Source organism: Aethina tumida, chromosome 1, assembly GCF_024364675.1.
Source record: "Aethina tumida isolate Nest 87 chromosome 1, icAetTumi1.1, whole genome shotgun sequence".
Taxonomy (NCBI): Eukaryota; Metazoa; Arthropoda; class Insecta; order Coleoptera; family Nitidulidae; genus Aethina; species Aethina tumida.
The window spans coordinates 11,104,830-11,119,548 of record NC_065435.1 but is presented as its reverse complement, the minus strand read 5'-3'; the positions used below and the strand labels follow the sequence as shown (position 1 = coordinate 11,119,548).

General features: G+C 32.1%; 1 protein-coding gene across 5 annotated transcripts; it reads right to left on the bottom strand.

Moving 5' to 3' along the window:
- Positions 1-612: 612 nt before the first annotated feature.
- On the bottom strand, positions 613-10,997 carry LOC109608815 (F-BAR domain only protein 2). 5 transcript variants are annotated; one of them, XM_049967370.1, is made up of 14 exons: positions 10,730-10,997; positions 10,565-10,656; positions 10,296-10,512; positions 9,780-10,233; positions 7,419-7,595; positions 7,048-7,149; positions 4,715-4,811; positions 4,496-4,659; positions 4,075-4,434; positions 1,807-2,113; positions 1,601-1,756; positions 1,419-1,551; positions 1,158-1,360; positions 613-1,107 (listed from the first exon to the last, which is right to left on the bottom strand). In XM_049967370.1, exons 1-14 carry the CDS (start codon positions 10,757-10,759, stop codon positions 768-770), a joined length of 2,832 nt encoding a protein of 943 aa, XP_049823327.1. In that variant the 5' UTR covers positions 10,760-10,997; the 3' UTR covers positions 613-767. The 5 variants fall into 5 exon arrangements, with proteins under 5 accessions (XP_049823327.1, XP_049823330.1, XP_049823332.1 ...); XM_049967373.1 differs by having other exon boundaries at positions 1,807-2,134; positions 4,225-4,434; XM_049967375.1 differs by having other exon boundaries at positions 4,225-4,434.
- Positions 10,998-14,719: the final 3,722 nt, after the last annotated feature.

The following is a 14,719-nucleotide window of genomic DNA, read 5'->3' as shown; positions in this document are numbered from 1 at the left end:
AAAAAGCCAACGTAATTTCTTCTTTTATTAACAAAATCTTCATAGACTTATTCATTTTTCTTTATTTGGTCTTTTCAAGTAAACTTAGTAAAATATAATATATAATAATATCAGTAACTTTCTGTATTTATTAATGAAACAACAAGAAAACTTAAATATCTATTAATTTTGTGATCACACCCTAAATAAATGAAAAATATTGCTCAAATAATCTAAAAAAACTGTAGCATGAAATTTTCTCATAATGGTTTGAATTACTTCTGAAATTATTATCTGAGATATATTTTTGGACAATACGTTTCGTCACAATTTTTTAAAATATATATAATCTTACATAACACACCTTCTTTAATTCCAATAGTAACATTTTTTTAGAAAAAGCCCTTTCATAATACGAAGTTAAATCAAATCAGTTTTAGATACCATGTTTGTAAATGTTTCAGAAAAAGCCTTTTCACGTTTATATAATTCGTAACATATACCTATTATTGGGTTTGATCTTAATTCACAGTTACATTAATAATATAAATCCAAAGTTGGATAATTTATTGTATTATTGTAGCATGAATTAAACGTAGATAGGATTGTCATGGTTTTGGACATGAAACATGATTATCCTTTAATTTTTTATTGGTTATAAAATAGCAATTCATAAACTATATAAATTTATATAGGCTATATAACATGGAAATAGTCATAAATAAAAATAGTTGACATAAAACTTTTTGCAGTAGATACGAATATTGCACTAGTGATATGTGGGAATGCTAGCAATTGGGGTCCCCGACGGAGGACACCGTGCTAGCAGCCGCAGAACCAGTGGAAGGAGTGCCGGTACCGGAGCTGTACTTCTGATCCCCATCACATATGTATTTGCCCGAAACGAATCTCCTTTTGACTAGAGACAAACGGTAACCGGGACCGACCAATTGGAAGTCGATTCCCGACAATGTTGTTCCCTCGCAATTGAACGCCGTCGATATTGTCGATGGGTTAGACGGCCCGTTTTCCATGTCGAATCTGGCCAGTATTGAGCCGACACCGTGGTTGTCGGAGTGCTGGGACAGCTCGGTGAACTTCCAAACTATTCGATTGTTGTCTTGAGGCCTAACAAGGTACAGTTTTAATTTTATTCAGCCTCAGGTTCCATAACTTACCATGCTACTGGGGGTTTGCTCTGCATATTCTTGACAACCCCATCAATAGGCACTGCAACAGTAACATTCAACAAGGGCGTGGGGGATCCCATTGCGTGTGAATTGTACTTGTAGTCAATTTTTAGATCTGTATGGGCGTTCGTACACTTCCAATAAGCCACTAATTGGAATGGGCATGAGTTAGCACCAGGTTTTGCTTTAATCTACAAATTATTGGTTAGTTTTGGTTGTAGTACTCAGGAAAATACCTTGTAAACCTACTTGATACTTTAGTATATCTACATTGAAATAAGAAGCACTAGGGTTTTGTTCCGATTGTTTCTTCAGCAGAGAACTCAAGGCAGACATATTAAATTCAACTCCAATATGATCACTAGAAGATTCGATATTGTCTCTGGAAAACGAGTCTTAGTACTGTGCCTAAGTGGGTTACGTATACTTACATAGAAACTAATTGTTTATTAGGCAAAATACTAGTCAATCTTTGAGTATTCTTAACACGGAAGGCCAACTTCGCAGGGTTAGGATTGTTGGCCAAAATGGTGACGATGCCTGCGGGGAAGCTCAACATCATTTCACCAGACATCTTCACCTGACACCTACAATCAAACATCAGTACAACCCCCAACAATACCGACCAGTTACTTACCTAGCTTCATCGGCGCCTCTGAAGTAGGAATGTACGATTTCGTGGAAGGCGACAGCCAATGGAATCGTGTCCGCCATGCCGATGGTGAGGGGCGACGGGCCCCTCGACACGCCGACGGGGACGCAGGCGGTGCGGAACTCCAAACTGCTGATGCTGTCCGCCCTGCTAATACTGCTCTGGCCGATCAGGTTGCGCGAAGCGTCCGATCTTCTCGACGGCGGTCTGGGAATTGACATGTAGCCCGACGTGGGGGTTGGGGTTTGTCTGGCGCTTTGCTTGGCGGGCGGGTGCTGCAGCTCGCCGTCCTCTGAGAACAGGTCTCCCAATTCTAAAATTAATTTTACGATACGGGGTTTATGTTGGATGGGTGAGATTCTTGTAATTAATGCTGGTGACTAAACAATTTACATAATTTTGTGACAGACAGAAGTATCAAAGACTGTGATTTATTGTTTTGATTATTTCGTTGCATTTTGTAACAGCTTAAGAGTTGCTTTAATTACTAAAGTTTAATAAACAGAAGTATCAAACATTATTTGTCTAAGATTTTTTCTTTTATTTTATAATACTGCTTCCTCTGCTAAATCCACAATTTATATTTATTTTATACCTTGATTTTATTATTAAAATGAATAAAGTGTAAGAATATTGTATTTAATAATGTTGGAAAGGTTATTGAATGTCTTACTAAAATTCCTTAGTATATACTATTGTAAAATTAAGTCTGTTTAAATCTGACGACTGGATTACGTTAGCGATCAAAAAATTTACATAGTTTTGTGACAGACAGAAGCATCAAAGACTGTGATTTATCATTTATATTATTTTTTATACTTTATAATACTTCAAGAGTTACTTTATTTGCTAATTCCACAATTTCCATTTATATTATACTTTCATTTTATTATAAAAATTAACGATTTATTTAAAAATTGTGTTTAATATTGTTAAAATAGTTATTCAGTGTTTTACTAAATTTACTCAGTATATACTAATGTAAAATCAAGTCTGTTTCAATCTGATGACTGGATTACGTTAGTGATCAAACAATTTACATAATTTTGTGACAGACAGAAGTATCAAAAACTGTGATTTATCGTTTATATTATTTTCTTATACTTTATAATATTTCAAGAGTTACTTTATTTGCTAAATCCGCAATTTCTATTTATATTATACTTTAATTTTATTATAAAAATTAATGAATTGTATAAAAATTGTGTGTTTAATATTGTTAAAAAAGTTATTCAGAGTTTTACTAAAATTACTCAGTATATACTAATGTAAAATCAAGTCTGTTTCAATCTGATGACTGGATTACGTAAGTGATCAAACAATTTACATAGTTTTGTGACAGACAGAAGCATCAAAGACTGTGATTTATCGTTTATATTATTTTCTTATACTTTATAACTCTTCAAGAGTTACTTTATTTGCTAATTCCATAATTTCTATTTATATTATACTTTAATTTTATTATAAAAATTAATGAATTGTATAAAAATTGTGTGTTTAATATTATTAAAAAAGTTATTCAGTGTTTTACAAAAAATCCTCAGTATATACTAATGTAAAATCAAGTCTGTTTAAATCTGATGACTGGATTACGTTAGTGATCAAACAATTTACATAGTATTGTGACAGATAGAAGTATTCAAGACTATGATTTATCGTTTATATTATTTTTTTATACTTTATAATATTTCAAGAATTACTTTATTTGCTAAATCCACAATTTCTAAATATATTATAATTTATTAATATTGAAATTGAAAATTACTGAAGTGTATATGAATTGTGTCTTTAATATTGTTGGAAATGTCTGTTGTGTGTGTTTTACTTAATTTCTTAGCATATACTAATGTAAATTTAAGTCTGTCTTAAATCTAATAACTAAAAATATGTACGTAGACCACATTTAGTTTTTTTGTTAATTTTGTAAATTGACAGACAGGCGGACAAGCGACATTGCAAATAATACAATTAATTATTATTTACAAAAGTGAAGGACATGAAATAGTAGGGGTTAAAGTTCTCTTCTGTTAGTCATGCACACAAATAAATGCACAATTCTCACCAAAACTGCTGTTTGTCATTATTGCCGCGTATTTCACCTTGCTAATTAATAAAACGACATAAATTGGCTAAGAACAAAATAATATGAAAAATTCGAATTTCAAATCGAATGAACCTCCTCATCTAGAACTTTTATGATATTTATAGATTTTTGTAAGAGGGGCGTAGACTCGAACCACTGACTTGACTCACCGGCATATTTAGAGGAGACCGAGAGTGTTGGTGAATTTAAAGCCAGCTGAGATGGACTTTGGAGCGGTGCATATGGATGAGAGCTAGTTGGTGTGGATGCATTAGAAGCAGTCGGACTCTGCGCGAAATTTAGGCCTAACAAATCAGTACTTGGCTTGCCCAGCTGCTGCGACACGGACTGCGAACGCTTGATCGCCATGTCCTGGTCCAGGTTCGAGCCGCGACGGCCGAATCCGCCGGTCGGCGACAGATAGAGATTCTCCACGGTGGCACGTAGCTCGTCCACCGACGCCGACATCGGGGCCGATCCGTTGTTCAGCGGCTTGATCTCCACGCGTATCTTGCGGCCACCCTCGTCATCTTAAACAACACCACAATCGTTACACGTATGGAGGTTTGGGGGTTGGGCGGGTTGGCTCACCGGAATCGGTGTCCGAAGACGAGTAGAAGCTGTTCTTCTCGTTGTTCCAGGTGTTGGAGACGTTGGGTCTGATCACGTAGCCGTCCTCGTCCAATTCCGGGGCGGCGCTATCGCCCGGAGTGCCCTGAGTACGTTGGTTCCTTTGCGACTCCTCCTTTTCCTCACTAACAAACCATGAATTAAAACACCAACCAATTATTACAGGCTTGTTGGACTTACAGGTCAGATTTCTCCTCCTTATTGCTCTGGTTGTCCGTGTTGTCCTTCTTCTTCTTGGACTTCTTTTTGGCCTTGTCCCTTCGGCTTCTCAAGAACCCTAAAATGTTGACACAGACAAGTGGGTGAATGGACGGATGTGTGATTTGGGGGGGTGAATTAAATGGAAGTAAGGTGTGAAAATAATTGTACAAAGCGTGTGTAGGGTAGTGATTATGTTGTTTACAGAAATCTGCCAACACTGCCAAGTGAGATTTACGTTTAATATCACAGTACGTGCAGGGTGGGAACAAAGTTGACCAAATAGGATCTGAACTACATTCACTACTGCTGTGGCGAAGGCAAAAATACAAAAGGAAAACTCAATTCTGATCAAAAAATCTCTATCAAGCATCCACCACCAAGTAAACAACAAAATATTATGATATGTCGATATTGCCCGGACATGTATTATGCATAAATAATGCCCACACTTTTGATGATCCAACTTGAAAGCTAGTTAAAGAAGATTAGACGTACCTCCCGTTAATTGAAAGTTCTGTGGATCAAAAAGGGCAGACATTTTTAAACATATAATACAGTAAAACATTTCATATCGTTCAACTGTTGATACTAATTGAACAATAATACAAACATTCAACAAAGAGGGAACATTACCAACATGTCACACGTACAAATACTTTATTCCATGCTAAATGATTAGAATGTTTGAGTAAATAATACGACTTTTAATTAAATTATTTAACTTTAAGTCATTAAATTGTAATTTAACTTTATTTGGCTCGTTATACACTGAAAACTGAACTGATAAAAGTAAGAACATCGGTGTGCAAGTATAATTCTAATGTGTAAAAAGCAAAATAATAAAAACTAAGCAAAGTGTATAACAATAGTTTTATTTCGCACATTTTCAGGGTAACTTGGGTGTGCTGAACACGAAAATCTTATTCTTTTCAGGCCATTCATCCAGATAATGACAAATTTGTGTCACTTTTTTCATCTATTTTCTTCTTATTTCCATCACAAGATTGGTTTACAAAAATTCCTCAGTATATACTAATGTAAAATCAAGTCAGTTTAATTTTCATAACTGGATTACGTTAGTGATCAAATAATTTACATAATTTTGTGACAGACAGAAGTATCAAAGACTATGATTTATCGTTTATATTATTTTCTTATAGTTTATAATACTTCAAGAGTCACTTCATTTGCTAAATCCACAATTTCTATTTATATTATATTTTAATTTTATTATAAAAATTAATGAATTGTATAAAAATTGTGAGTCTATTATTGTTAAAAAAGTTATTCAGTGATTTACTAAAATTCCTCAGTGTATACTAATGTAAAATCAAGTCTGTTTAAATCTGATTACTGGATTACGTTAGTGATTAAACAATTTACATAGTTTTGTGACACACAGAAGTATCAAAGACTGTGATTTATCGTTTATATTATTTTCTTATACTTTATAATACTTCAAGAGTTACTTTGTTTGCTAAATCCACAATTTCTATTTATATTATGCTTTAATTTTATTATAAAAATTAATGAATTGTATAAAAATTGTGTTTAATATTACTAAAAAAGTTATTCAGTGTTTTACTGAAATTCCTCAGTGTATAAAAATTGTGTGTTTAATATTGTTGGAAAGGTTATTGAGGGTTTTGCTAAGATTCCTCAGTATACACTAATGTAAAATCAATCTGTTTAAATCTGATAACTGGTTTATGCTAGTGATCAAATAATTTACATAGTTTTATGACAGACAGAAGTACCAAAGACTGTGATTTATTGTTTTTTCATTTTCTTGTACTTACTCAAAAATTACTTAAATGAAATTTCAACTCCATACTTCTGTAACTCAATTATTTTTCTTCTAATCGAGGCGAATTAAATACTGTTAAATGAACAATTTATTGGCCTTTTTAATGTAATACTTTTCGTCTTGAACAGGCTTGCCGTTAATTCATAATCTGAAAAATACAAATTTGCTATTATCTGGGTGAACAGCCCAAACAAAACAACCCTAAAACATGTGTACGAAAATTGATATATGTTACAAGTTGAAACTTGTAAATCAGTGTAAATTAATAATGACAGCACAGAATCTCAGTATGAACTTAATAAACGTAAGTAACCCGCGATTCACTCAATCTTCCATCAATTCGTAACGAAACACCCCCGACTAAACCTCAGAAACAACAAGATAAAAAAATAAACACAATTAAAACGCCTGAACCAACGCCACGGCAGCATGCAGACAAAACTATAATATATAAATATATTTGTAAAAAAATTAAACAGCCAGAGAGAGAAAATTGGAAAATTACACTTAGATCCTCGGTTGGAATGTCTGGTTAGCTGTTGGTCGCCATCTGGACTAGTGGGACTTGATGGGGCGCTGCAAGGCCCTGCTCTGCTCTCGCGAGACCCTGAAATCACAGCCCCATCGTCCGTCGTTAATAAATCACGCACTTCGGTGCTACTGGACCTTTATTTATTTATTATACAGGTACAGGTCCACGATGAGACTGATTTGTTTTTTTGTCACCCACACCCGATTTGAGCCACGCCGCTGAGGAAACTGCGGGTAACCAACGGCTTCCGCTCCCGTTAACCAGAAATAGAAAATGTGGGGGCAAATCGTTTGTCGGTGATGGTAACGTTGGTCTCACCGTGGACGTCAGCGAGGAAGACGTACCCTGCGAATTAGACATGAAGAGATTGAGAAGGGAGGTTGTACGACGGGAAGTTTTGGCATGTGTTGGCACAGTCTGCTCACTATTGCCGTTACCTTCGCGTTTGGCTGGCTTTACTTCGCTACGCTCCGACGAGTCCAGGGTGGGAGACAGGAGGGCATCCTCCAGTTCCAAAACTCCTGGAAATGCGTTACAACAACAACGTTTCAGTCACTCCAATCATCATCAAAATTGTCGCATTTAATCACACTCATTATTATAATTAATCCCATAAGTAAATTCCTCAACAAAACAAAAGATTTCAATTACAAAATGTCTTTCGTACAGACAATTTCGGCCATAAAATAAGTAAGCATAATTAAGATAAAGGAAATTATACAACTTGTTTTGCCTGGGATTACAAAAGCATAAAAACAATTTGAGTAAATGACGAAATACTTAAGAAAAATTATTTATACCTTATCTATAAACCAATAACGACAAATGCACCAATCTTACGTAAAATTTATTTATAGTAAAATGTTCGCAGAAATTTGTGATAAGGGGTAATGCACAAATCTTTTTTTATTGTATAACAATTACGTTGTAATTGTGTATAAAATAAGTGAAGTTAATTGTGTCTTCTACATAATTATGGGCAATAATGTTATTAAATAATTAAGTAATCCAACAGGGAATTAATTATATATCGACTTATGTAATATTAATTATAAATAGACACTTCTTTGTGCGTTCAAACAATCAGAAAATATGATTTAAAACTGCAAATACCTTTATATTTTGGTGTTTTGTTGGTTTTTAATCTGTTACTTAAGTAAAAAAGGGGAGACATCTTATATTCGTATATTATTATTATTATTACTGACACTACAACTACATACTCTCAACACAGGAACATTTAGGCGACTGTGGTTAAGGAAGTGGTGACACCTTGAGATTTTTACTACATAAAAATTACATATTAAAATTCCAGTTAGTCTAAATCAGGATAAGAACATGCCACAAATACTAATCATATCATTTGACAAAATATTAATAATGTTTAAAAAAAATGAAGAGTGGATTTAGTAGTGTTGTGTGGCACATGTTCTTTTTATATCTCTAACTATGAGCAAAATGTTTAAAGGTCACAAAATTCATAAAACAAATAGCTTAACCTTTAAGGAATTACTTATAAGTTTATTAAAGGCAAAACAAGTACAATTAAGTACAGTATGACCCATTCAAAAGGGGGACACCCCCATAAAATTTGTGTTTTTTATTCTGATAAACTAAAATTATTTTTATAGTTTACACTAAAAAGTTGTTTGTTACTGTGTCATATTCATATTAATAATCATAAATTATTATAAGGGGAGACTGTGTTAGAGATTTGTACTCCATCACATTTTAATAACATTAATTTATAATTAGAACCGAAAATTGGTTGAAATGTCAAATATGTGTTTATTTTTTAGTTTTCCTGCATTATTTTCCAAAAGAGCATCACAATTTCCTTTAAATTATATACACAGGAATTTTTTAGTGTTAATTTCAAAGTTTAAAACTGTTGTATATGGTTAAAATACAGTGTGGCCCATTTGAATGTGGGACACCTTTATAAAAGTTAAATAAGTGATGTTCTAGGTATACATACAATCCCTCCTTATAATAATTTATACATTAACATGAGCATAACAATAGTATCAAACAACTTTGTAGTGTAGTAGTTTGTCAGAATCCGACCAAAAATACAAATTTTTTGAGTGTTTTCTTTCAAATGGGCCACACTATATATAATAAACATTAGTGCAGTGCAGGAAATATGTTTATTCTTAAACAATGCAAAAAAAAAGAACAATCAACAAAGAAAACTTCTCACAATGAGATTCGAATTGTTAAATAATAGGAGTCAATTGCTCGTAAATGTGTTTATCATTGCACATGCAAAAGGTTGTCATTAACAACCTTTAATAGCCATTAAAATTAATTTACAATAATCAAGTCGAAATTGAAAGTAAATTTAACATTAAATTTTTCTGAATTCTTATCCCTGATAATAGGATGTGTGTAAAGATCAATATTTAAATTAGGATTGGCACCAAAGGCATGACAAACATGGTATTTGATAATGGTTTAGGAATTTCATGAACTAGCAAATATTAATAAACTTTTGTTATCATTATTGTGTAATAATAAGTTATCTGTGCAATAAAATAGCGACAAATTGATAAAATTACAATAACAATTACACTTAAATGTAATTGTTTGATAATTACTCATAGGTAAACAATTTAAATTACATTATAAATAGTTTGTAACATAAAACATATTTTAAACAACAAAATAAAATATGTCTGGCTGTCAACAAATAAGTATCTCACCTGGTCTTTCTAATCCAGTGGATTTATTAGTCACAAACTGTTCCAAAAGTTGATCAATCGTCAGTTCAACACACTGCTGCCTGAACTCCACATGGACCTTGCCCATTTGATCGTGCGTCCATTCCACAACTTCAGCGTAGGAGTTCAGGAACTCCTTCATGTGTTGCAAATGACTGACCTCGATCTCCTGGAAATTTTTGCATGTAACCGACATTTTCTTCTCGAAGTCCTCCTTAATCGATGCATATTTGTCGACGAAGTTCTTGTAGTCCTCCTGTGCCTTTTTCAGTTTGATTTCGGCCTTCTCGATTTCTCTGGCGGACGCGTTTTCCCGTTTCAGTTTCTCCAGTTCTATGCCCCTTTGGGTGTATGTGTCTTTTGATTTTTGAACGTTCAGTGTTATGTTTTGCATGGACTGCACGGCCTCCTGGGTGCCCGATTCATCTTCTTTTACCTTAAAAATTGGTTTTGGGTCAATAAGTTGTTGGCATGTTTGGGATTTGGGGGCCAACTTACTGTTTTGTGTTTTTTATGCAGCTCCTCGGCATACTTACTGACTTCTTTAACCAAATCGGACACTTTTTGCACCATCTGCATGTGCAGAGATGAGAGGCGTTCTGCCGATGTTTTGAGGACTTGCCATACTGGTGCAAATGTACCATGTACACAGCAACTACTGGCTTGCTTAGCTAATTTGCTTAATAGTTTGGAATTGTTTTCTTCAATGTTAGATCTATAATTAAATTAAGTCAAACTTGATGGGGTTGTAATTGATTTAGTTATACCTTTCCCTGAGAAAATCAGCAAATTCTTTACTAGCAACAAGCCCATATTTCATATTATGGTATAAAACATCGTATCCATTATTTTTCTCACCCTAAATGTTAAAGAGTGGTGAATGATAATTGTAGTGATTTATTTAATTAGGAAATTAGGATAAAATGGCTTACCCAAAAGTAATCATTGAAATCAACCTTCATGTTTATAAGTTAATCATTCCCAATTTAAAATTAAATGATATCTTTAACTAGCACTGCTTGAACTATCAAACAATATAAACAATTAAATTGATAACAATTCAACGTTCTAAATAAGAAATGCTCGTCAACAACATAACACCAAGTAAACCTGTCACTAACATAAAATAAACTAATTTATTATTGTTCAAGTATTATCATAAAATAATTAAAAATATTTCCCTTTAACGCAATGACAGTACAAACTCAACAAACTTGACAATACTAGATTATATAGGGGGCGGATCCACACAATTTTGTTGTGACGGCACGAAAATCCGCTCAAGAAACCTTCGTTAAGTTGACTACAGGGCACCACCGATAGATGACGCCACCAATTTGCGGGAAAATTTTAACGTATTTGGATAACGTTTCTCCCATTTATTAACGGGGTAGTTTTATTTAACCGCTGGGAAAATTGTTGAAAAAGAAATTTGTCAGTTTTTATTCGTATTGACCGATTGTGAAATTTAAAATATAAATCGTTGGCGCTTTGGGTGTTGGCAGTTATTTTAAATGTGGCCGTTTGAAATTTACAACGGTCATACAATAAAAAAATATTATTTGTTTAATTTAATCATGAAGAAGTCAAATTAACTTACTGAAATGGAACTAGTTAATTAATATTATTCATATTTAGCTTTGAGCACTTTAGTAAATTAATTTGGATATATTGTATGTATCTCGTGGATACAATTAATTTAATTAAATATTTTTGTTTGTCTAAATGGTTGAAAACAAATAGGCAATAACAACAACTGAAAATTTCTTCAATTATTTTCTTAATTATCAAAGTACAATAATATTTAGTTTTTTTTTAATAAAATCAACATTTTGCGTGTGTATATTTAATATAAAGTAATTACACAGTATTCTTTGTACTATTAATCATTTTGTACTTAAGTCAAAATAATTTGTACTTAAGTCTAATCTTAAACAAAATAAATAGCGTAATGTGGCTGCTCACAGAAATAGCACACATAAAATATATAGTTATTAAATAATTTACTCATTATTTAAAAAAAAATGTTAATATTTTGTTGGGTATTCTTTATTCATTATAATTGCAACGGACGTTTTAAATTAAATTCCACGACTCTTCAATTAATAACCACAATTCATCTAAATTTGATGGATTTTGGTGTTTTAATTGTGAGTTCACGTCGTTCCATAAGTTTTCAATTGGATTTAAATCCGGATTTTGCACTGGCCAATCGAGAACTTCCAACATGATTATCTTTTAACCAGTTTTGAACAACCTTGGATGCTGCTTTGGATCATTATCATGCATAAAATTATATGTAACTGATAAATTGTCGTTGGTAAATGATTCCATTACATCCGTCATGATATCTTTATACATGAAATGGTTCAATAATTTTCTGAAATGGTCTTCAAATCATAACGTTTCCTTCACCGTGTTTTTGTAGTGTATCTAGAGTCCAAACTTTTATCTGGATAACGAGGAACGAATTGTTTACCATCTAAACCTAATCTATTGAATTTGGATTCATCACTCCAAAGTACTCTTCGCCAAAATTCTGGAGAATAATTAATATATTTTTGTGCAAACTTTAGTCTAGTTCGATTATTGTTTTTTGATACCAATGGTTTCTTTATTGAAATACATTCTTGCAAGTTTTGTTCATTCAATCGACGACTGATTGTTCCACTAGGCACATTGCTATTGTATGACTCAATTAATTCATTTTTTATTAGCCTAAAGCCAAGAAAGGATATCGTTTACTTATTCTTCCAATTTATCAGTCTATAAAAGGAATTGTTTTTTGTTAGGACGTTTTCTTATTGTATTTTCAATTGAGTGTGTTGTTTCATATGTGTTAATAACATTGTAAACTAATTTTTAACAGCATCTTAAGTTTTTAATGATGTCAGTAATTTTTAGTCCTTAATGTTTCATGTTAATTATCAATTCCCTTTTCTCTGGAGTCCAAAGTTTCTTTCTTCCCAATAAAATAATACAAATCATACTAAGAACAGATTCTTACTATTAAGAGACATTTCTTTGGTTAGTCAAATCTGATTAATATGTACGATTAAAGTAAATTTCCGTCGTTATTAAGATGTGTTATATTTTTTATACTGACTAGACAAAATTTGAATTAAACCCATTTATGAAATATCTCATAAAATGTTTGATTTCAAATTTATCTGGCCACCCCTGGAAATATTAATGAGTAAAATTTCAGTTTATATCTTGTAGATATTACTGAACCTTTTCAAATAGTTTTTACTACTTATAATAAATAAATGCATTTACTCTTGAAAAACAGACAATAAAAATAACCGAAACATTTTTTGTAATTTATTTTTCTTAATAATCAGTGTATAATAGAAACATAGTTTTTTAACGAAAATCAGCGTATTATGCGCGTCCTGCTTGGACGCTCTTTTTGTGGTTATGTTTTATTTTGTGCGCGACACTCACTAAATGTAGTAAATTATTTTTGAATTTAAAAAAGTGAAATTAATTGGTCCGCGGGAACATTATAGTTTTACTAAATCTAATCAGATTTTAAAAACCTTTACAATGAAACATATAGACGAAGAGCATTGACTTTTATTGGTGAGTAAAATTTTCAGTTTATTTCTTATAACTATTGCTGAACCTTTTTAATTCATTTTTACTACTTATAATAAATAAATTAATTTACTCTCGAGAAACAGAAAAAACCAATAGAAAAAGTCTTTGTAATTTGTTTTTCTTAATTTTTTAACGAAAATCAGCGTATTGTGCGCGTCCTGCTTAGACGCCAATTTTTGTGGTTAAGTATTATTTTGTGAGCGACGCGCACTGAGTGTAGTAAATTTAAAATTTGAAAAAGTGAAATAAATTGATCCGCGGGAACATTATTGTTTTGTTAAACCTGATCAGATGTTAAAAACCTTTAAAATGAAACATGCAGATGTAGGAATATTGAAGAGCATTGACTTGTGAGTAAAATTTACAGTTTATTCCTGAATATTACTGAACCTTTTTAAATCATTTCTACTACTTATAATAAATAAATTAATTTACGTTTGAGAAACATACAACAAGAACAACAACCGAAAAATTCTCTGTAACTTGTTTTTCTTAATAATCAGTGTATAGTATAAACTCAGCTTTTTTAATTGAAACCAGCATATTGCGGACGTCCTGCTTGGACGCTTTTTTTGTGGTTATGTTTTATTGTGTGAGCGACGCCCATTAAGTGTAGTAAATTATTTTCAAATTTAAAAAAGTGAAATAAATTGATTCGCGGGAACATTATTGTTTTGCTAAATCTGATCAGGTGTTAGAAACCTTTAAAATAAACATGCTGATGTAGGAATATTGTACAGCATTGATTTGTATGGGTGAGTAAAATTTTCAGTTTATTCCTGAATATTACCGAACCCTTTTAAATCATTTCTACTACTTATAATAAATAAATTAATTTACGCTTAAGAAACAGTCAACAAGAACAACCGTCAGTAATTTATTTTTCTTAATAATCATTGCAAATATATTAGAAAATCAGCGTAAAATAAAAAATTCAGATGTGGTAATATTGGGCATCATTAACTTGTACTGGTGAGTAGAATTTTCAGTTTAATCATTCCTATTAAAATTTGACATAGGTCACTAAAAATACAATTAAATCTTTGTATAGGACCTCTATTATTATTTATTTACATTATAATTTTTATAGTTTAAAACGAATGTGAATTCTACACATTAGTGTGAACAATTATCACATGAACCAGCATCGACATTATCATACCTACTGTAAACTATTAAAGACAAATCATAACCTAATGAAATATTCCCGGATGAATTAAATTTTCGTTATGTTGTTGCCTGAAGCAACTGGATAATGGTGAATGTTACTGTTGTCTCAAAATGCAAATTCAGTTAATTATCCTATCTCAAGTTCTCAT